This window comes from Onthophagus taurus, unplaced genomic scaffold, assembly GCF_036711975.1.
Source record: "Onthophagus taurus isolate NC unplaced genomic scaffold, IU_Otau_3.0 ScKx7SY_16, whole genome shotgun sequence".
Classification (NCBI taxonomy): Eukaryota; Metazoa; Arthropoda; class Insecta; order Coleoptera; family Scarabaeidae; genus Onthophagus; species Onthophagus taurus.
The window spans coordinates 2,729,934-2,750,574 of record NW_027248941.1 but is presented as its reverse complement, the minus strand read 5'-3'; the positions used below and the strand labels follow the sequence as shown (position 1 = coordinate 2,750,574).

General features: G+C 32.1%; 6 protein-coding genes across 7 annotated transcripts; 4 read left to right on the top strand and 2 right to left on the bottom strand.

Moving 5' to 3' along the window:
* Positions 1-85: 85 nt before the first annotated feature.
* On the top strand, positions 86-1,734 carry LOC139432475 (ciliogenesis-associated TTC17-interacting protein). The gene has a single exon (XM_071201055.1). It carries the CDS (start codon positions 117-119, stop codon positions 1,665-1,667), a length of 1,551 nt encoding a protein of 516 aa, XP_071057156.1. The 5' UTR covers positions 86-116; the 3' UTR covers positions 1,668-1,734.
* Positions 1,735-1,892: 158 nt separating this feature from the next.
* Positions 1,893-6,612, bottom strand: LOC111417444 (vacuolar protein sorting-associated protein light). Its single transcript, XM_023049726.2, has 13 exons — positions 6,490-6,612; positions 6,269-6,403; positions 5,945-6,224; positions 5,543-5,896; positions 5,170-5,494; positions 3,502-3,811; positions 3,275-3,453; positions 3,037-3,226; positions 2,801-2,987; positions 2,612-2,752; positions 2,378-2,514; positions 2,177-2,321; positions 1,893-2,127 (listed from the first exon to the last, which is right to left on the bottom strand). The coding sequence occupies exons 1-13, from the start codon at positions 6,508-6,510 to the stop codon at positions 2,006-2,008; spliced, it is 2,526 nt and encodes an 841-aa protein (XP_022905494.1). The 5' UTR covers positions 6,511-6,612; the 3' UTR covers positions 1,893-2,005.
* Positions 6,613-6,753: 141 nt separating this feature from the next.
* On the top strand, positions 6,754-8,082 carry LOC111417316 (Elongator complex protein 5). Its single transcript, XM_023049551.2, has 4 exons — positions 6,754-6,862; positions 6,919-7,233; positions 7,530-7,893; positions 7,951-8,082. Exons 1-4 carry the CDS (start codon positions 6,805-6,807, stop codon positions 8,051-8,053), a joined length of 840 nt encoding a protein of 279 aa, XP_022905319.1. The 5' UTR covers positions 6,754-6,804; the 3' UTR covers positions 8,054-8,082.
* On the top strand, positions 8,083-12,531 carry LOC111417308 (fatty acyl-CoA reductase wat-like). 2 transcript variants are annotated; one of them, XM_023049540.2, is made up of 7 exons: positions 8,083-8,265; positions 10,636-10,896; positions 10,954-11,202; positions 11,254-11,396; positions 11,455-11,564; positions 11,614-12,058; positions 12,110-12,531. In XM_023049540.2, exons 2-7 carry the CDS (start codon positions 10,666-10,668, stop codon positions 12,471-12,473), a joined length of 1,542 nt encoding a protein of 513 aa, XP_022905308.1. In that variant the 5' UTR covers positions 8,083-8,265; positions 10,636-10,665; the 3' UTR covers positions 12,474-12,531. The 2 variants fall into 2 exon arrangements, with proteins under 2 accessions (XP_022905308.1, XP_071057157.1); XM_071201056.1 differs by having other exon boundaries at positions 10,627-10,896.
* Positions 12,532-13,262: 731 nt separating this feature from the next.
* On the bottom strand, positions 13,263-15,905 carry LOC111417300 (Chondroitin polymerizing factor). The gene is made up of 3 exons (XM_023049529.2): positions 14,042-15,905; positions 13,626-13,794; positions 13,263-13,574 (listed from the first exon to the last, which is right to left on the bottom strand). The coding sequence occupies exons 1-3, from the start codon at positions 15,740-15,742 to the stop codon at positions 13,324-13,326; spliced, it is 2,121 nt and encodes a 706-aa protein (XP_022905297.1). The 5' UTR covers positions 15,743-15,905; the 3' UTR covers positions 13,263-13,323.
* Positions 15,906-16,299: 394 nt separating this feature from the next.
* On the top strand, positions 16,300-20,633 carry LOC111418220 (integrator complex subunit 2). Its single transcript, XM_023050713.2, has 8 exons — positions 16,300-16,417; positions 16,501-17,207; positions 17,263-17,725; positions 18,102-18,261; positions 18,311-19,723; positions 19,833-20,000; positions 20,054-20,267; positions 20,322-20,633. Exons 2-8 carry the CDS (start codon positions 16,547-16,549, stop codon positions 20,603-20,605), a joined length of 3,363 nt encoding a protein of 1,120 aa, XP_022906481.1. The 5' UTR covers positions 16,300-16,417; positions 16,501-16,546; the 3' UTR covers positions 20,606-20,633.
* Positions 20,634-20,641: the final 8 nt, after the last annotated feature.

Sequence of the window (20,641 nt, the reverse complement as noted above, 5' to 3'; positions counted from 1 at the left end):
CACATTAAAAACTCGTTAATTCAATTTAATTTTAATTTTATCACGAAGTCGCTTATTTATTTTTTTTGACATTGAGAAACGTCAAAAATTCGAAATTACTTTTTAACATTTAAAAAATGGATCTTAATCTTCTCGGTGACGACAAAGTCCCTTTGGCAATAAGCGAAGACATTTTGAGATACTTACAATATCAAGGCGACCATGGAGGTGGCGAAGAGGGCTCTTCGGTGTCTTTAACCAATTTCACCGAGGAGCGAATCAAAGAGATTCTTGAAGAGATCTTGAGGCGATTCGAGGAGAGGGAATGCATCAAAGAAAATTACGAAGCCAGAGCCGCTTGTCACAATCAAAGAGAATTACTCGATTTTAAAGCGGTTATTGATGATTTTGAAATCGACGATGAGATGTACGAGGCTTTAACGTTTCGCGAAAACTTGATGGTTTCTTGTTTGGACGAGAAAGGTGCGGAGATCCCTGTTGGGGGGATGTGCTTAGACATACAAAAAGCGCTGGGGAAACAACCTTCGGACAGAAAAGCCTGCGAAAACATCGAAATTCGTTTACAAAGAATTTTTAATAAAGAGCACAAAGAAATCGTGGGGATTAATGAGCCCATTTCTGGGGATATTGATGGATGTGATGATTTAAATGACAATTGTATTGGGATGGAGGATGGTTTGGGGGTGCAAAACGATCGGGGGAAAACCAAGTTTTTAATCCACGTTCAATCTCAGTTTGATTATAACGGCTCAAACGCGGGAAGTTGCATTACGAGTTGGGTTGACCGCGAGATGCACACAATCGAAGAGTTACGGAGGGAATTTTGTGTCCTTAATAAAGATGGGGGGGAAGTTAGCTTAATGAGAAGTGGATCTAATTCTAAAAAGAATGACAGTTCTAAAAAGAGTGATACTAATTCTAAGAAAAGTGTTTCAAGTGATTCAAGCTCAAAACAACCAAAATTAAAAGTAAACGAGAAAGATTTATACGTTGGGATGGTAAAAAATTATTACTACGTGAAACATAAATCAACATTGGAAAATTTAGATGATAGGAAATTCTACAGCTTTGGAAAAGCCTCAAAATACATAGCCGAAGGCACCAATTTCCTCCTACACCGTTATTTAGCCATAATCCGTTACATCGGGGTGTTCGAATTATCCGCCATGTACATAAACGGAGACATGTGCAGAAATATTTATGACTGCACCGGCCCCGAAAGCGAATTAATCAACGATGTAAAACTTGACATCTGCAAAATAGAACGTACGATAATCGAAGAATGTGGAATCGAACACAAATGTTACACAACCCTCACATTGCAAGGCCAATTAATACGGCAAGAATGGGAGGGAACTCCGTATTTCCTTCAGGTGAATCCAATGGCGAAAGTGTCCAACCAAAAACCCTGTGGGAATGAGCAAATCTTGTTAAAGCATAACTGGGAGGGTGATATGCAATTATTTTCGAATTATTTAGACGAAAAGGTGCGCGCTGAAATGAGGATTAAATCGTATATGGGGGATCACCCCGAATTTAAGGGAATCATCATGGATTATATCAACGCTATATTGCTATTAAAACCCGAGGATATCCTCGATTTTACTATGAATCATTTTATGAGTTTCTCTCCGACGCATATGCCTAAAAATGATTATTTTTATTAACTTTTTGCTAAATATCCAAAATTTTTAAGTTAGAACTGTCAAAAAATAATCACAAAATTTAAGTTGGTAGTATTACTTTTTATTTATTTATTAATTTTTTATTGTTTTCATTAAATAATTAATAAATAAATAATTAATCGTTTTAAATCAAAAAAATCGAAATTAAACAAGCAAATAATTGGAATTCAATTTAGGAACTTTTTGATTTTTTATGTTTACAAAAAATTTAATTTTTAGGTTATATTCAATTTCTAAAAAGATTATTTTTATTAACACTTATTAATATAAATTGTGTGATATAAATTAATTTTATAAAATTAGGAGAGTTAAAAAAAACGTTATTTTCTTTTAATTGGGTGGCAAACGGCGCAACTCGTCACATCTTGATCTTGAGGTAAACACGTTTTATGGAAGGAGTGGCTACAATAATACAAAATTATATCGTTGGAACGGTTACAATCTAAAACAAAATTGATTAATATAAACGTAATTAACCAAAAATTAGGTACCTTTAGAAATAATTTGTTTTCGACATCCCGAGCAGACCATCTCATCACAAATATTAATCCCTTTTTGTTGACGAATCACCAATTTATTGTGCAACTCAAAATAATCCGATGATAAAATCTTTTTACATCCTTCTTTAATCGCTAGCTATTTTATTAATCAAATTAACGTAATTAAAGATTAATTTAAAACGATTTATTTACCTGCAAGCTATAATCACAAAGCATTTTCACCAACGAATTTTTAACATCGGGGATTTTCGCATCCTTCTCAATTTTATTGATTAAAATCGTCGGATCGACGTAATTCCCAATATTTCTGAGCAAAAATGTGATGCATTCTAAAAAATTATTTTTAGATTAAAACTGTCAAATTTAAATTTAAGTTGGTAGCATTGCCTTTCATTTATTTAAATTTTTAGGTTATGTTTAAATTACCTGGTTTTTTAATCGTGTATTCGATTAAATCGTTCCATAAATCCGAATCATTATGTTCTTGGCAGAACAAAATTGCTTTTTGCATATCTTTTAACTCGTTCATAATTAATCCTAAAGCTTCTTTGGTGTCTCCGATCCGATCTAAAACCACATCAATTAATTTTTTATTTAATTAAAACAAACTCCAACCTAATAAATGCACCATTTCGGGGTAAAACTTAGCATTTCTACAAATATTGAGCGCGTTTTGTATTGGGTAGCTATCGGAGCGTTGTAAAAACGGTAATAATTTATCCCGGTCGTATATCGCGTACAATCGTACTAATAATCCGTGGAATTGCCCCGTTGGGTTCTTTTTCGTGTACGAATCTAAATACTAAAAAGATTCGAATTAATAAAAATGAATTGTTGGGTTAATTAAGTACCCTGTATAAATGTAGTTCGTGGTCTTTTAATTTTTCAACAATTATCTCAGGGTCCACCCCCTGCTCCTTCTCCAATAATAAATTTATTGTCTCCTCATGGTCTAAATTCATCAAATCGACGACTAAATCGGAAATGATATAGTAAAGTTTACGTTCCCGGATAAATCTGAATACATCTTTGTGCTTTAACCTAAAAAATTAAATTTAATCGTCGTAATTATCCTTTATTAATGCTTACTTGAGATACGTAGCTAAACATTTATCGTATTGTTTATCATAAGAATACAAAATAGCCAAAGCTTCGTAATAAACGACTTTATCTTGATCTGTTATTACAATATGTCCTAATAAAGCACTGATGACCGCGTGTATATTATAAAGCGTGTGATCCCAAGACTTAATTAAATTTAAAAATCCCTACAAACAAGTTATTAATTAAAATTAATAATTAATTAATCGATTTACTTTAGAATCTAAGACTAGATACTCGTATAAAACCATCTCATAGATTTGAGGGCTCAATCGGTTCTCTTTCGAGACCGGAATAAACCTACTAATCGATCTCAAATGATGCGATTGGGCGAATTTAAAAATCTCCTCCTCCCACAACTTTTTATTATCACCAAAAATCCGAAAACACAACTCTCCGGCTTCATCGAATTTATATTTTTGTATCAAAAAGTCTAAATAAGCGATTCCCACGCTTTCTTTCGTGTACTTTTTCATCTCACCCTTTTTTGATTGCAAAACCACATCGAGTGCTTCTTTGTATTTACTAAAAAATAAATTAATTAATTAATATTCAAAAAAATTCAAAAAACTAAGTATAGAAAGATGTCTTAATAAGGATCAATTCAGAAAATTTTTTTAGCTATAAACATGTTTTTTTTTTAAATAAACGGATAGAAAATTAAAAATCCTTTAAAATGAACTCAAACTCGACCCTTTTATCATCAACCGTTATCGAGATATCTTAATTTTTTTGCCTAAAAAAATTGCGATTATTTGACATTTGACAGATTATACCTAACTGTTTTATTTTACACATAAACATATCAAGTTTCGTATCAAATGAAAGCATGTTTGATTCCATATTTATCAAAAAATCGTTATATTTAATTTTGACATTTGACAGTTTTTAACCAAACTTTTTTATTTTTTAACCCAAACATATCGTGTTTGGTATCAAATAAAAGCATTTTTGATTCTTATTAAGTACATTTCAATATTTACCAAAAAAAATCATTAATTTTGACATATTTGTAGTTGTCGTGAAAAATCTTTAAAATGAGCTTAAAAATGTCAATGTCATTTTGACATATTCTTAATTCTTATAAAATGTCTCAAAATTTATCACAAAAACAAAAATTCAATAGAAAAAAATTAAGGTTGGTAATAATATTTAAAAATTATGTTGGTAATTGAAATTTTAATATTTTTTATTATAACTTTGTTGTTTTTTAAGATAAATGCATCATGTTTTTGGACTCATTTTAAAGGTTTTTTTTTAATAAAGAATTACACCATGAAGGTGTCCATTTGTCTATTATATGATAACTAACTTCAGGTTTAAAATGACAACCTCAATTTTGACATATTTCTAATCTACATTAAAAATACTTTATACAGGTGATTCACATAAGAACTGACACAGAGCAGGGACATGTAGAGGACAATAAATTAAGATGATTTAACGTGACTTATCTCTATACTAAGATGTACACCGATATAAACCTAATCATAGGCACTCCAAGATAAACAAGTAGAAAAGATCACAGCAATGGAAATGAAATTATTACAGAAAATAGTGGGGAAGGCGAAGTGGGATAGGATAAGGAATGAGGAAATAACACTGGGAGTAGATCAAGCAAAATAGAGAGAATGCAACCACATAATTAGGATGGGTTGGTTCTAATTATGTGGGTTGGGCAGGCCCACATAATTAGAATGGAAGATAACACAATAGTGGAAGGAAAGAATAGCAGAAGTTGGGAAGAAGAGAGGAAAGACTCTAGCAGACATAAAGTAATTAGTCAGGAACCAGAGGAAGTGCATGGAAAAGGAAAAGATTTATCCGACGTCATCAGGCATAAAGATCAGGAGAACAAGGTACAAAAAATAATTTTGAATTACCTTTGTTCGATTAACCATTGTATTCGATCATCAACATCGAATAAACTAGCAACCACAACATCTTTTGGGGCAACAATAAAAAAACGATTTTCTTCAATTAAAACATCTAAATGGTAATTATTAACTTTGTAATGTTGGTACCCCCTCAATGATAAGCTATCGGCGTAAATCTCAGCGTAATCATTCTCTTTATAACGAGCTATATGTAATTCGGGGTGTAACGATCTCCCTTCTTTATCAGTTTCTTTGGGAAACCCCAACAAAACTAATTGGTGACTCAACGGGGCGATTCCACTTATAAAAAAATCAGTTCGAAAAGCTGAAACTAAAAAATTAAATTAATTTTTATATTTTAAAATCAATATCAACTTACTTGGGTCAACTAAAAACTCAGACAACTCTTTATTCCCCAATTCGTTAACACTCCTCCTCCGAATAACGCAAATCCGAACCATATCAACCCATCCAATCAACAAAGTATGACCGTCCGACCAAATTAAGTTACATTTAAAATTAGAGGGGGAAATTCCGGGGCGATCCTCCCATTTAATTAGCCCCAAAGAGCACCGAGCGCTCATATCATAAACTCGAACTCCGATATCACTACTCCAAGCGATAAAATTATCACTCCACGCCAAACTTGATACTAATCCCTCGCTAAACGATAATACCGTGGATTTTGAGCGTCCAAATAAAGTCTTTTCGTGTAAAGTTAATTTCTCATCACCTAAAATTAAAAAATTAATTCTCAAATTAATTATTTTTTTAAATTTACCGGTTATAAATCGTTTATTCACCCCCCCTTTATAATAAAACGGATCCAACCCGACGGTTTTAATTAATCTCCCTAAATTAATGACGACATCCTCTTTCGTGTATAAACCGTGAATTGAAACTTTTCCATCATCGGAACATGAAGCGATGAATTCACCTCGAGAATCGATCGAGATTTGGTTAACTCCGACGGTGTGGGGTTGCAACTTTTTATCTTTAACCCCATTCCCTTGGTGGTCCAACACGTGGATTGCCCCCCAATCGGTTCCTACACAAATAAACTAACCAAAAATAAATTAATTAATTAATTGGTAAATTTTTGTACCTTTGGGTGAACGGAAATACATTTAACAGCATCGCTTTCTAAAATTTTATGCAAATCGTTCGATAATCTTAAATATTTTAGTTTTGGTTCGTCGTCTTCTTCATCGGGACTCGCTAAATCAGTACTTTGGGAGTCCTAAAAACAAAACATAACCTATAAATTACATTTATATATTTTTTTTTATTCGAAGTGGATTAATGAATTAAATTTGATTCGATTACGTTTGTACTTGGCTCGGACATCCTTTATAACAATAATTACGGTTATTTAAACATTATTTTGTTGTTAAATTAATACAAAAGATAAAATTATTTTTGGTGTATTAAGTGACAATCATTGCTACCAACTTAATTTTTTTATTTTATTTTTTTCTTAACAGATTTTAATTAATTTTATTTAATTTATTAATTATTAATAATAATCTAACGTTAAATTAATAAGTTAAATTCATTCATAAATTATTTTAAAATTGAATGTTAAAAGAAATAAAATAAAACGAAATTCCCCCAAAATCGTAAACATCATTCATCAAGAAAATGCTTCTCCCGGATTTATTATTTAAACCACCTTACTCAAAATTCATTTTAATCGAAGGTAAATCTTAATTTGATTGTTATAATTAAAATTATTTAAATTAATTACGTTTGTAGATACGATTGAGGTTAGGTCGACGGATTTCCTAACCTCGATCATAAACCATCGGGTTAAGCACTTCAAACACGTTCATTATTTCGTTTTCGAAGGCAGATTGGGGCAAAAAGTGCGCCCGGACGTGAAAGTCCACGATTTTTGCTCCGACATTAAAGGCTGGCTAAAAAAGGATGGTAAAAATCGGTTAGACGAGGTGATATCGGAGTTATCGAGGGTCTCGGTCGTTATTATTGACTCCTTAGTGCACGTTATAAACGAATATGGGTTCCACCAAACGTACAAGTGGATTAACGAGTTGATACAAAATAAAGGGAGTACGTATTATATTTTATTTATGAGTTAAACGTCAAGGTTATGTGTAAATATTAAAATGTACATTTACTTTTCGCGGATGTAAACTTTTTTATTATAATTCTAGCGAATTTTATTATGCCATTTGGAATTTTTCGTTAATAAAAAAGGAATTGGCACCTATGATAATAAAAAGAATCAATATTGATTTATTAGGTGCGAATTGATAAATTTTTTAAAACGTCAAAAGTGACGTTTATTAAAATGACATTCATTTGACAGTTAAATGACGTTTAATTGATTAATTTTAATTTTTTAGTTGAAATACAAATAATTGCGGTGCTACATCGAGATATTCTCGAAGAACGCAATGTGGTGCGTTATTTAGAGCATTTATCGACGTTTGTAATATCGCTTGAGCCGAAATTTTTGAGGGGAAATAATTTCCGCGTTTTGTATAAATATAAAAAGTCGTCGGGGAAGGTGATTAAATCGTTGGAGGAGTTTTGGATCGATCGGGATGGTGTTAAAACGAAACCCATCGATAAAATTGATGTTAAAAGGTTAATGGAGGGATCGATCGGGGAGGAGGTTATCCCCGATCAATTGACTACCTTTAAAATTAGCCTCGAGGAACATGAACGGAAGGAAAAGGATAAATTAGTTTTACCTTTTCATCCAACGTTAGTATTAATTGTTATATTATGATTATGAGGTGTAAATAAGATTAATTTATTTAGTTATAACCCCCAAAAAGAAGAAGGAGGCGTGCAAATTGTTTATCATTTAGATGAGAATGATGATTGGGATGAAGAAGATCCTGATGATGACTTAGATATTTAAAAACGACGAAATAAATTTGTTAGCCTTAACCTATTCTAAGCAGCACATTTTTTCTTATTTCGTTTACTTTTCCCCTCCCATTTTTTGAAACGATTTCTACCTGAACATTTTAAAGAACCTAACCATTCCTTTTCGTTCAGTTCGTGGAGAATCAAAGAAACAAATTTAGTGTTAAAAAAAAAGTTAATTCAATTAAATTAAACGTTAAAAGGGTAAATATTTAATTTATTGTTATTGCGTTTGTTGTTGCCGTTTAAATTTGAATCTAAATTATTTCAAAAGATTTAAATGACACACTTTTATTTAATTAATGAGATTATTAGGTGTTGTATATAAAGAAATTTGCCGATTTCGATAACAAAATCAAATTGATATTGGGTAAGCAAAAAATCGATTCGAAAAGAAAATAGAATTGTGTAATTTTTTTTTGTTACAAAACGTTTTCAAACAAACCTCGAATTTCTTCTTTTTGTTTGATTTGGTTCTTTTCTCTTTTTTTTGTTTCGTTTTCACTCCTCTCTCAAAAGAAAGTGAAATGAATTAGGATTTAACAAAAAAAAAAGAAGAATTAAGAAAGTAAAATTTTTTTATTTATCTATTTTTAAAGTTTTTTTTTTATTTAATTCGAGTACAGTTATAAAAGTGCGTTTTAATAAAATAGTCACGTAACTTTTACGCTTAACAACTGTTTAACGGTTCGCTCTTTCTGGCGCAAGTGGGTTGCGTTTAAAAAAACTATCACAAAACTTGTACGAAAAATAATAATTTCAATTTGTTTATTTATTTCGAACTGAAAAATACTAATTTAGGTCATATCGTATTGTTCAGTGGGAACCGTTCGATTCCAAATACGCTTCTTAGAGCTATATTTATAAATCTTGTTGTTTCATAACCTCAATAACCTTCAGAAGGTCAAACTTGTTTATCTTATTTTCAAATATGATGTGAGTTGTCATGAATCGGTCGAGTGAGAAGTATTTGGGAAGACAAAAACTGCAAGGAGAAGACTAGATACTGTTGGCAGAACGCTAATTCTACAAAAAGAACAGTAAATAATACTGGTAGAAGACAAATATTGTAAAGAGAATATTAGATATTGTTAATAGAAGACTAGATACTGTTGCAAAACAATAATTCGGCGAATAGACGTCTAAATAGCACTGGAAGAAGCCAAAATATTGCTGGCAAAACACTAATCCTGTTGACAGGAAGCTAAATATTGCCTGTAGATGGTATTTACAGCTTCTAGAAGACTAGTTATATTGTCAGAAGACAGAAACTGTAAGTAGAAGACTAGATACTACTGGTAGAACATTAATCTTGCAGACAGAAGACTAGAAATTATTGACAGAAGGCTATTACTGCAAGGTAAAGACTAGATATTATTAATAGAAGACTAGATTCTGCTAGCAAAACACTATTTCTGCAGAAAGAAGACTAAATAATACTGACAGAAGAGAAATAGTGAAAAGAGAGGACTAGATATTGTTATTAAAAAACTGGAAACACAGTAATTTTGCGAAAAGGCATCTCAATAATACTGGAAGAAGGCAAAATATGACTGGCAAAACACTAATCCTACAGACAGAAAGCTAAATATTGCTTGCAAAAAGTATGCACAGCTTGTAGAAGACTAGATACTACTGGCAGAAGACAAAATCTCCAAAAAAAAAGACTAGATATTGTTAATAGCAGATTAGATAAACTTGCAGCAACTACTCACAACTTATAGAAGACTAAATATAGCTAATGGAAGCCTAGATAATGCTTGGAAAAGATTAGACAATAATAGTAATAGCCTGTATTCTTCAAAACAACAATACATCGTATAATAACCCTTTATTATTTCCTTCTTTTCCTTATTTTATTCGTTATTATAATTTTCTGTTATTTTCGCAGCTTAAAGAATCAACAATGATAATTCATTCAACATCCTTGCTATTTCATCATAACATAATTTATTAAAATATTTGTGTAAATGTTGCTTGTTTATCTATTTTGTTCAAGGTCTCTTTTTATATCTTCTTTTTCTTTCGTCCTGCAAAAACGAACAATTTTAGATTATCAATTTCCACTGAAAAGTACGTTTTATGCGATTTATGGAATATTCGGCATTTTTCTTCTCTAAATCCTGTAAAATTAGAATAAAATGTGCTACAATTTGTTGTTAAATTAAGAGCTGTCAATAAATGTCAAATTTATTTTGGTTGGTGAAATTGAAAAATAACATAACCTCAAATTTTGAATGTTAATTTTATTTATTTAAGGTTGGCAGATTTGAAATTCGCTTAAAGTGCGAAATAAATTAAAAATTTTTAATTTAAAATCTTTACTTATCTTTTATAAGCCGCCAAAATTAAAGAGTGAATCAATTAATGCAATAAAACATTAATTAATCGAAATCGTTTATAACATAACCTAAAATTTCAAAACCACAATAATAACATAACCTCAAATTAAATTTAAACGTCAACAACTTTTTAATGAATTAATTTCTTAAATAAAACGCTCTGTATTTAAAGTGTGGGCGTTATTGTTAATTAAAAAAATGTTATTACAATTTGTAATAAAAGCGATTTCAGTAAAAATCCGATCAAAACAAACTTGGAGTTATGGATTTAAACGAAAATTGGAGAACCGATAACTTTTACAACAATAAATCCGAATTACAGCGATTTTACGATAACACAAATGTTTTTTTAACGGGAGGAACTGGATTTTTGGGAAAATTACTCATTGAAAAACTATTAAGATGCACGGAAGTGTCAACAATTTACATGTTAATACGCGAAAAAAGGGGAAAAACCACTCAGGAAAGACTGGATAGATATTTCAATGACGTCGTAAGTGATTAAAAGGGATTAAAAAGAATTATTTAATCAAAAAACATTTTATTCAAGGTTTTTGACCGATTAAAAAGTGTCAAATCAAAGTTTAAAAATAAGATAATACCCGTACAAGGCGATTGCACCTTAGCCGGACTTGGTTTATCCTTGAATGACCGAAACATGCTAATTAACAACATCAACATCGTATTTCACGTAGCCGCTACGGTTAATTTCGACGAAAAATTACGCCTAGCCTATTCGATTAACGTAAAAGGAACCGAATCGGTCCTAAATTTATCAAAACAAGCCGAAAATTTAAAGGTACTGAATAAATCGTTTAAAAAAATAATTTTAATCTTTTAAACGTTTTAGTCTTTCATTTATGTATCAACGGCTTATTCAAACTGTCATCTATCGAAAATCGACGAAACTTTTTACGATGTCATTAACTACAAAGACGTTGAGTTACTTTTGGAGAAAATCGACGACGAACAAGTACAATTATGCACGGAAAAGTAATGAATTTAATATTAATAAAAGTTGAATTAATTAATTTGAATTTAATTCGTTTAGAATTTTGGGAAAGTGGCCCAATACTTACACATTTACAAAAGCTTTGGCTGAATCGCTGATTCGCGATCAAGGAAATGGGATTTCCGTGGGGATTTTTCGCCCTGCAATTGGTTTGTAATCAAAATATGGTTAATTGGTTTTATTATTAATTAATTTTAGTTACATCAACTTATAAGGAGCCGCTTAAAGGTTGGGTCGATAACTTATACGGCCCAACGGGGGCTTGTACTGGTGCGGCGAGTGGTGTTTTGCGCGTTATGCAATGCGTGCAAGAAAATTCGGCCAATATAGTCCCAGCCGATCTTTGCGTTTCCGCCTTAATCGCCTCCGCTTGGGATACGAACCAAATTAACTCGGCTAAAACACATTTAAACATCCCCATTTACAACTATGTGTCGGTCGTTGATAACCCCATAACTTGGGAGGAGTATTATACGATAAATAAGATGTACGGGGAGATTTACCCCCTTTCGAACGCTTTGTGGTGCATCAAATTTATGTTGACGAGTAATCGGAGCGTTTATAATCTAATGAAGGTGTTGTATCATTACATCCCGGGAGTTTCTTTGGATTTTTTGGGACTATTTTTAGGGAAAAAGCCGAGGTGATTACTTAACAACAATTTAATTAATTATTTTAAAACGATTCTTTTTAGTTTCTGCAAACTTTACAACAAAGTGCACAAATTTTCCGATGTCGTGACTTATTTTGCCATTTCCGATTTAAAATTTACCAACAACAACGTTAACAAGCTTTGGGGGAAATTATCCGAGGAGGATCAAAAAGTTTTCTCGTTCAACATCGCAAATCTAAATTGGATCGATTATTTAAAAACGTACATTTTGGGGATACGGTTATATTTGCTTAAAGACCCCATTGAAACGATCCCCCAAGCTCGACAACGCCAAACTATCCTAAAATTGTTGCATGTTTTAATGAAAATGACGTTTTGGGTCTTCTCCATCAACTTTTTATCAAACTTTTTAATAAATAGCGTTAAAAAAGGTTTAATTAATTAGATTTATTGGTATAATCGTATTTGTAAATAAATATCATAACTTATCTAAAATAACTTTAGCTAATTGCGCTTTATTTCCCAAAAACGAATTGTTCCTGTAAGTAAATGTTGCTTATTTTATCTACAAAAGTACTTCTTTATGCGACTTATGGACTATTAGAGATATCTTTATTCTCCAAATCCTGTAAAATTAGAATAAAAGGTGTTATAATTTGTTGTTAAATTAAAAGCTGTCAATGAATGTTAAAAAGAAAGAATTTAGGTTGGTAAAACTTAAATCTGCCATTTTGGCTCAAACATTTTAATAATTGCGTTTAAATTGTAGAAAAACAACATAACATCAACCACCTAACATTAAAAATCGTGTAATAATTTAATTAAAGGTAGGTGTCTTAAATAATTATATTCCACTTAAACACAACCCAAACTTTTTGGAATTACAACAACATAACCTCAAATTAACGAAAGCTAACATTTCATTTATTTAAAGTTGGCAGATTTGAAATTCGCGTTGGCGGGAAAATTTTTAATTTTAAAACGTAATTTATAATTAAAAATTTTTAATCCAACAACTTCACTTATCTTTTATAAGGCACCAAAATTAAAGTATAAATTAATTTATGCAATAAAACGTTAATCAATCGAAATCGATTACAACATAACCCGAAATTTGACAACCACAACAATAACATAACCTCTAAATTGAAACGTCAATAACTTTTTAAAGAATTATTAATTTCTTACATAATTTGGGTCTTCTCCATCAACTTTTTAATAAATAGCGTTATACAAGGTTTAATTAAATAGGTTTATTTCTCGGAAATTGGTATAATCGTATTTGTAAATAAATATTATAACTTATCTAAAATAACTTTAGCTAATTGCGCTTTATTCCCCAAAAACAAGTTATTCCGATCCTTTTTTTCGTGGTATCTCACGAATAACGCAGCATCAGTCGCCCGCATATTATGAATTTGATCTTCCGAGAACTCCAAAAACATCTCGTAGATGTTCCCAACACGTTTATGATCCTCGTCGATTATATTTATTAAATCCTCATCAACTCGAACGATCGGTAACTTTAATTCGTGCAATTTACGAGCTATAATTTAAAAAAATTATTTTTATATCATTTAGGTTATGTGTAACAAACCTTTAACATAATCCCTCCCGTAAAACGAAACATAATCAAACTCCTCTTTATCGAACTGCCCCACGTTCTTATGAACCTCAACCCGATCGATTTTTGTGATTAACGGGTTGTATTGGCGAAAAGGAATCGCAGAAAACGTTTGGAAATTATCAATGGTGTTCATCCTAACCTAAAAATAAAAAATTTTAATACTATTTTAATTAAAATTAGTTTTGAATTATCAAAAAGGACATTATTAAATTAAATTTGACTCGATTAAATCAAAATTTATTAATTAATTAATAAATAAAGAATTTTTAGGTTATGCTTTGACTACAATTTTATCCTAACCTAAAAATAAAATAAACTTTTGAATTTTTAGGTTATGTTTTGATTATTTCACAATTACGGAATTAAAACTGCAATTTTGTCCTTACCCTATTCAAAAACTCAACGTTAACTTGCGCATAAACATCTAAATACAAAATTAACCCATCCAACCCAATCTTTCGCAAAGATAAATCGACAATTCCAAACTTCAACGATGGAGCCGAACCAATTTTGACCTCATTATTGGGTAAACGGATCGAAATCCAAGCGGCTTTGGTGTCCTCGCTGTGATATCTCCTCGAAATCTCAACAGCTAACTCCTTAACTTTCTTAAAAACGTCGGTTTCGCCCCGATTCGATGAATCATAACCGTATAATAACACAAACATCAATACGATCTTATCCCTTTTATCCATAACGTTGGGAACGAAATTATTTAGGAATAAATAAGCTTCGTTTAATTCGTTTTCATGCACAGGAACTAAAATAAAAATTTTCGTGTTTTCCGTGGTGTAAGGTTTGGTTAAAAACTCAACGTTCCCCAACGGTTTGCAAACTTCGTACCGTTTAATAACTTCCTTATTCGTTTTTAAGTCGAGGAATTTTAAGTCGAAGCTGTAATCGACCCCTCTGCTTAATTGGAACTTTTTGTATCCGTTTATTAATCGAAGAAATTTTAGGCTAGGAGCCTTTTTTGTGATAACCTCCAAAATTTTTTCGATATCCTCCGATTCCGATGTAGTAAATTTTTGGATGTTATTAAAATGATCCGGGAAAAAATTGTGGGTCCTATTAAAATAAATCGTATTTGGCAAATCGAACCGAGTCAACGGCTTCGTTCCATTTCGTCTCCCCGAAGGCCACGAATCCACTTTAACCGTTAACAAATCCATCTCAGATTTAACTCCTTTTAAGTGATTCTTCGAAAAGAACGCGTGTAAAGTGTAAAAATCGTTTTTATTTAAAATCGGATAAACCGTAACCGAATTCATAACCTCACTTTTAATCTCAAACAACTTTTCGTTTAAATCGAAATGATTTAACTTAAAACTTTGAATTTTTTGATCTTGAATCGAAATTTGGCACGTTAATTTAGTGCTGTAATAAACGCATCTCCCCAAATTCTCCGAATCATCCGCCGAAATCACGTTTTTAATGCACCAATCCAAGTTTTCAATCATCGCTTTCACCACCGAATTACTAAACAATATCCCCGACTCTAAACTACAAAAACTCCCGACCGTTTTCCCCCCCAAATAAACATTATTACTCACTGAAATTTTATTCACAATCTCTTTTAAGCGCCTCGCGTCTAAATAATTATAATCGTTCATTAAAAAGTAATAATCGTAATCATCGAAGCTATCCCCGATGTATTTTATTATTTGAAAAGGGCGAAAAACCCTTCGAGTGTCGGTAAACCCAACGATCCCTGATAAATAAAATTTATTTTTGAAGTTTTGAGTCGCCGTAATAAAAAATTTCGTTTTATCCACGATATGTTCGATCGTTTTGTTGACATGGACCGCTTGGGTTAGTATTCGATCCTCCGATGATATAACCCCAACGAATAATTTATCTTTTATTCCTAATTCCGTTGAGTAATACCTCGGGCGAACCAATTTGGTCTCAACTTGTCTTCTCGTTATGTTTTGTACTTTTAATACAGCTTCGACCGAGCCAAAAACTTCGGCGTTATCCTCTTCGTAAGCGCAATATTCGAAATTTAGAGGTATTAATAATCCCACGCAGATTCCCAGCAATAAAAAGCAATTATTGTGGATTATTCTTAATGAGTACTTCAACATTTTGAGGTTATAACTAAAATTATTAAATTTGATACTTTTAAAACGATTTTCTGGAACACATAGTCTATTTTTGATATCTTATCGAGCTAAATCACACCAAATTGTACTATTGTTTAGATTTGAGCCTCATGTTTAGATTTTTATTAAAATAATTCAAGGTTATGTTAAATGTAATTTTATGAAATTAAGGAATTAATCGGTAGATGGTGCTAATTAATTTTTTTTTATTTATTAAATAGAATGCTGATTCCAATTTTTAATTTGAATTAAATCAAAATAAATAAATTAATAATATTTAGTGTTATCAAATCAAATAAATGATTACCGAATTAATTTTAATAAATAATAAACATTTTTTTAGATTAATTAAGAAATTAGCCACTAGATGGAGGTAATTCTAATTCTTTTTTGCAATTAATTTTTTAATGATTTAATTTAACATTCATTTTATTTATAATTAATAATATAAAATAGATTAATTTAATCAAAATTAAAATTTTTAAACAATCTTACATAAACTAATTTAAATCAACAATCAATTTTAATTCTTAACCGTCAAGATGGCGCTTTATTGTTTTCAATTTTAACCACAAAAACTACTTCTTACAAATAATTCCAATTTAATTCAACTTTTACCCATTTCCAAGCAAAAATAGCCCCCCATTGCACAATCACGTAAGTAAATAACCCCCCAATTACATCAAAACCCTTAATTTTATGATTTTTTAAAACTGAGGTTATGTTGTTTTAATTTTTAGGTTAAAAAATTAATTTCGATCAATTTTAATTAAAAAGGATGTGATAATGCCGTTTAAAAAGGACGTTTCACCCCGAGTTTTTAATTACATCCAAAACTTAAACATCAAAGCTTTATCAAGATGTTCCGAGGCGGAATTACGCCCAATTTTGCCTTGTTTAGTCCGGATGAGTTTGATTTGCCCTTTAGATATATCAAAGAAATGTTCCGACGAAAAAATGGATATTTTAACGATCGTATCGGGAATCGACGTGGTGAATTCGCTCGTTGCGCTACTTTCGTTGGATTTTCACACATTAGAGGCGGATGTACGAAAAGAACAACAATTGAGGCAAAAAATTGGGTCGAATTTAGCAGATTCGGTGTTAATTGGGAGTCTCCCAAACGGGCTTGCCTTGGAGTATGAAAGATCTGATATGACAAGGAGATTACGATTCGCTTTAAGCGAAGTTTTGTTTGTGCAATCGCAAATATTGGAGAGTCACAGTGAAGGGGGTCACGTTAACGAGGAGTTTTATGTGAAATCATCGGAGCTTTTCGATACGGAGATTTACGTGGAGGAAGTCGCTGATATTATTTGCTTGGCGTTGGCGGAGCTCCCCACTTTATTAAATTTGGTTCAAATGACTGAAACAATGTTGCATGTTAATAATGGACCATCGATTATTTGTAGGATTGTGGCGAATTTTCCTGATTCTTTTCGAGAGGGTTATTTTTTTAATTTCAATTAATATACTAAATTTATTAATTTTTTAATTTTTAGTTACAACGAATTTAATTCAAAAAGCCGATAAACAAGAAGATTGCCAAGCTTGCACCATACGAACGACAGCTTTACAAATGTTATGTAAAATGAATCCGAGTCAAGCTTTAGCCGTTAGGAGTAAATGCGTCGAGTTTAACCGATTACCTGCGTTGGCCATCTCTTTGTCCTTGGATAGTAATAGTAATGATGGTGATAGTGACATGGTTGCGTTTATTTCGGGGGTTTTGCTTGGAAATGATCAAGGAATTCGGAATTGGTTGGCGATGTTTATACGAACCGGGCAAAAACGCAAAGGGGAGTTATCCAGCACTGCTTTACAACAATTAAGGGATGAATTATTGAAGCGATTACAAAGCATTATTAATTCATCGCATAATGGGCAACTTCCCAATTCATTGGTGGTCCAAGCTTCCGCTTTATTGAGGCTTTATTGCGCTTTGAGAGGAATTGCAGGAATTAAGTTAGTTCTTTTCCATCTAATTAATATCATTAATTAAGTTTTATTCAATTAATTTAATTAATTATTATCAATAATTAATTTTTATTTACGTCTTCCAAAAGATGGCGTTAATGTGAAATGTCAATTTTAAATTGATACTTTGTAAATGTTGAGGTTAATTAATTAATTTTTTTTTATTTTTAAAATTTCAATATGAAGAGGTGAATTAAATCTAAGTAATATTATTAATTAAGTTTTATTCATTTAATGTAATTAATTATTTTTAATAATTAATTTTTATTTACGTCGTCTAACAGATGGCGCTAGTGTAAAATGTCAATTTTAAATTGACACTTCATAAATTTTGAGGTTAAATAATTAATTCATTTTTTTTAAGATTTCAAGATGAAGAGGTGAATTTAATCGTCCAATTATTAATATCTCACCCAAATCCGACTCCGGCGGGGGTGCGATTTGTCTCAATCGGGCTTTGTATGTTAATTGCGTGCCCCTCGTTGATTTCTTTGCCGGAGTTAGAACGAAAAAGCATCGAATGGGTACTTAATTGTTTTTAAATTGATGATTTATTAATTAATTTCGTTTTAGGTGCAATGGTTAGTGAAAGAGGAGGCTTATTTCGAATCTGCAAGTGGGGTATCGGCCTCTTTTGGGGAAATGCTCCTTTTGATGGCGATCCACTTCCACAGTAACCAACTCAGCGCGATTTGCGACCTGGTTTGCTCAACTTTGGGGATGAAAATCCCGATTCGGCACAATAACATGAATAAAATGAAGCAAGTTTTTACCCAGGAGATTTTTACGGAGCAAGTTGTGACGGCGCACGCGGTTAAAGTGCCGGTTACTTTTAATTTGAACGCGAATATGTCTGGGTTTTTGCCGATACATTGCATTCACCAATTATTAAAGAGTCGGGCTTTCGCTAAGCACAACGTAAACATAAAAGGGTGGATTTACAAGCAAATTTGTGTCTCAACGAACCCTTTGCACCCGGTTTTACCCATGTTGGTGGAAGTTTATGTCTCAAGTGTCTTAACATCATCATCGGGAAGCACAAATAAACCGTTAACGGAGAATGAAATAAGAAAAGTATTTGAATCGAGCGTTTTTGGGGAATATTTCCGCAGCAGGGAAAAAAAAATCTTTATGGATTATGATAACCTCGAAAATAATCACGATTTAGTTGTCACCGAAATCAGCTTAACCCCACAATTATTATTACTTTATTATTTATTGTTGTACGAAGATTACCGGTTAAATAACGCCCAAAATTTGGCAGTTTCTGGGAGGAAAATTAAAACTTATTCCCCAGAATTTTTAAGCGAACTACCGATCAAGTTCTTATTGTATCACGCCCAAAAGGATCAGTGGTCGTACTCAACGCTATTTGGGCCGTTATTAAAGTTATTAACGACTCATTTTCCGCATTTAACTTTGGTCGAAGATTGGTTGGACGACATTTCAAAAAAAAGTTTTATTAAAAAACAACCCCATCTCTCCGAGTTCGCTTTAATTGAGGCATTCAATTTAATCCAAACCAACCCGAATCGACTCTCAACCATCTTACAAACCCTCCTAAAAATGGAATCAATCGACATTTGGTTTTTCGCCGAAGTCTTCACCCAACACGCCACGTCGATGTTACCAGAAAATATTCCCCGATTCCTACAAGATTTATACAAAGACGTTTGGTTCAAATTAAACTCGGTCCTTCCACGCCGATTATGGGTGTTAACCGTAAAAAATTTAGTGGGGAATTTCACCGGATTAACGCGAATTGACGTCGCGGAGGATCCACTACAAATTATGAGGTGCGATGAACGCGTTTTTCGTTCCGCGCCGATTTATTCGATCGTTTTGAGGGTTTTAAGGGCTTCTTTGGCTTCGTCTCGGAGCCAATTGTGTCAACATTTACAAGCTAACCCAAAAATTGATATCGCGGGACAAGTTATTAATGATTCGGAACGTGAGGAAATGTGTAGGGCTTTAATTGCAGCGCAGGTTAGATTTTTAATTTGAAATATTAATTGTCAATAAAATTAAGCGCCATCTATTAAGTGGTAGATGAATTAATTTAGTAAACAAATTTTTAGGTTATGTTTTTTTTTAGGATAGCGCTTCGGTACAAATGTTGCTCGAAACATGTTTAGAAACGGAAAAGGATCGTTTAAAACCCGAAAAACAACTCGCTTTGCGTGAAGTGAGATCGTTAGTTTGTAGTTATTTACACCAAGTTTTTATCGCGGACCCGACTTTGGCGAAATTGGTTCATTTCCAGGTTAGTTAACCTCAAATTTTTGACACTTCGTTTTTTAATGAAATATTTTTTAGGGTTATCCGAGTCAATTATTAGAGGTGACGGTGAAAGGGGTCCCCTCGATGCATATCTGCTTAGATTTCCTCCTTGAATTGATGCAACAACCGAGCCTAAACAAACAAATTTTTGCGATTCAACTCCTTTCGTACTTATCCCTTCAATATTCGCTCCCAAAAAGCATGAATTTATGCGTTACGGCTTTAAATTTACTCTATGCATTACTTGGAAGTAAGATTTTATTTTTTTTTTTAATATAAATAATTTAAATGATTATTTTTTTAGGTATCTCAAGTAATCAAAGGATTAAACTCTTCACCCCGATTCTTCCTGCTTTAGTGCGCATAAGCGAAGCCTTCCCACCGTTAGTTGAGGACGTAACTCAACTTTTGCTTCAATTGGGGCGAGTTTCAAAGTCGCAGGCTTCGCTTTGTTCGCAATTTGATAATCATATGGGGAAAAGTGACGAAATCGTCACTGAGGAGAGCCAAAAATTGTGCGAATTAACCCAAAAGACTTTCGCGATGATTTTGGAGAGGGCCGTGTTAAAAACGAACGTTTACAGTTGATTAGTTAGGTTTGTATTTTTGAAGAAAAGTAGATGA

Bases quoted from the DNA above. Each gene is read 5' to 3' on its own strand.
- LOC139432475 (XM_071201055.1), top strand. From the start codon at position 117: ATGGATCTTAATCTTCTCGGTGACGACAAAGTCCCTTTGGCAATAAGC.
- LOC111417444 (XM_023049726.2), bottom strand. From the start codon at position 6,510: ATGTCCGAGCCAAGTACAAAC. The intron at 2,753-2,800 runs GTTGGAGTTTGT...ATGTGGTTTTAG, and splicing joins CGAAATGGTGCATTTATTAG to ATCGGATCGGAGACACCAAA. The intron at 2,128-2,176 runs GTACCTAATTTT...ATTTTGTTTTAG, and splicing joins AAAACAAATTATTTCTAAAG to ATTGTAACCGTTCCAACGAT.
- LOC111417316 (XM_023049551.2), top strand. From the start codon at position 6,805: ATGCTTCTCCCGGATTTATTATTTAAACCACCTTACTCAAAATTCATT. The intron at 7,234-7,529 runs GTACGTATTATA...TTAATTTTTTAG, and splicing joins GTTGATACAAAATAAAGGGA to TTGAAATACAAATAATTGCG. The intron at 7,894-7,950 runs GTTAGTATTAAT...TAATTTATTTAG, and splicing joins GTTTTACCTTTTCATCCAAC to TTATAACCCCCAAAAAGAAG.
- LOC111417308 (XM_023049540.2), top strand. From the start codon at position 10,666: ATGGATTTAAACGAAAATTGGAGAACCGATAACTTTTACAACAATAAA. The intron at 11,203-11,253 runs GTACTGAATAAA...TAAACGTTTTAG, and splicing joins AACAAGCCGAAAATTTAAAG to TCTTTCATTTATGTATCAAC. The intron at 11,397-11,454 runs GTAATGAATTTA...TAATTCGTTTAG, and splicing joins GTACAATTATGCACGGAAAA to AATTTTGGGAAAGTGGCCCA.
- LOC111417300 (XM_023049529.2), bottom strand. From the start codon at position 15,742: ATGTTGAAGTACTCATTAAGAATAATCCACAATAATTGCTTTTTATTG. The intron at 13,795-14,041 runs GTAAGGACAAAA...TTTTATTTTTAG, and splicing joins ACGTTGAGTTTTTGAATAGG to GTTAGGATGAACACCATTGA. The intron at 13,575-13,625 runs GTTTGTTACACA...TTTAAATTATAG, and splicing joins CGGGAGGGATTATGTTAAAG to CTCGTAAATTGCACGAATTA.
- LOC111418220 (XM_023050713.2), top strand. From the start codon at position 16,547: ATGCCGTTTAAAAAGGACGTTTCACCCCGAGTTTTTAATTACATCCAA. The intron at 19,724-19,832 runs GTTAGATTTTTA...GTTTTTTTTTAG, and splicing joins GGGCTTTAATTGCAGCGCAG to GATAGCGCTTCGGTACAAAT. The intron at 20,268-20,321 runs GTAAGATTTTAT...TTATTTTTTTAG, and splicing joins ACTCTATGCATTACTTGGAA to GTATCTCAAGTAATCAAAGG.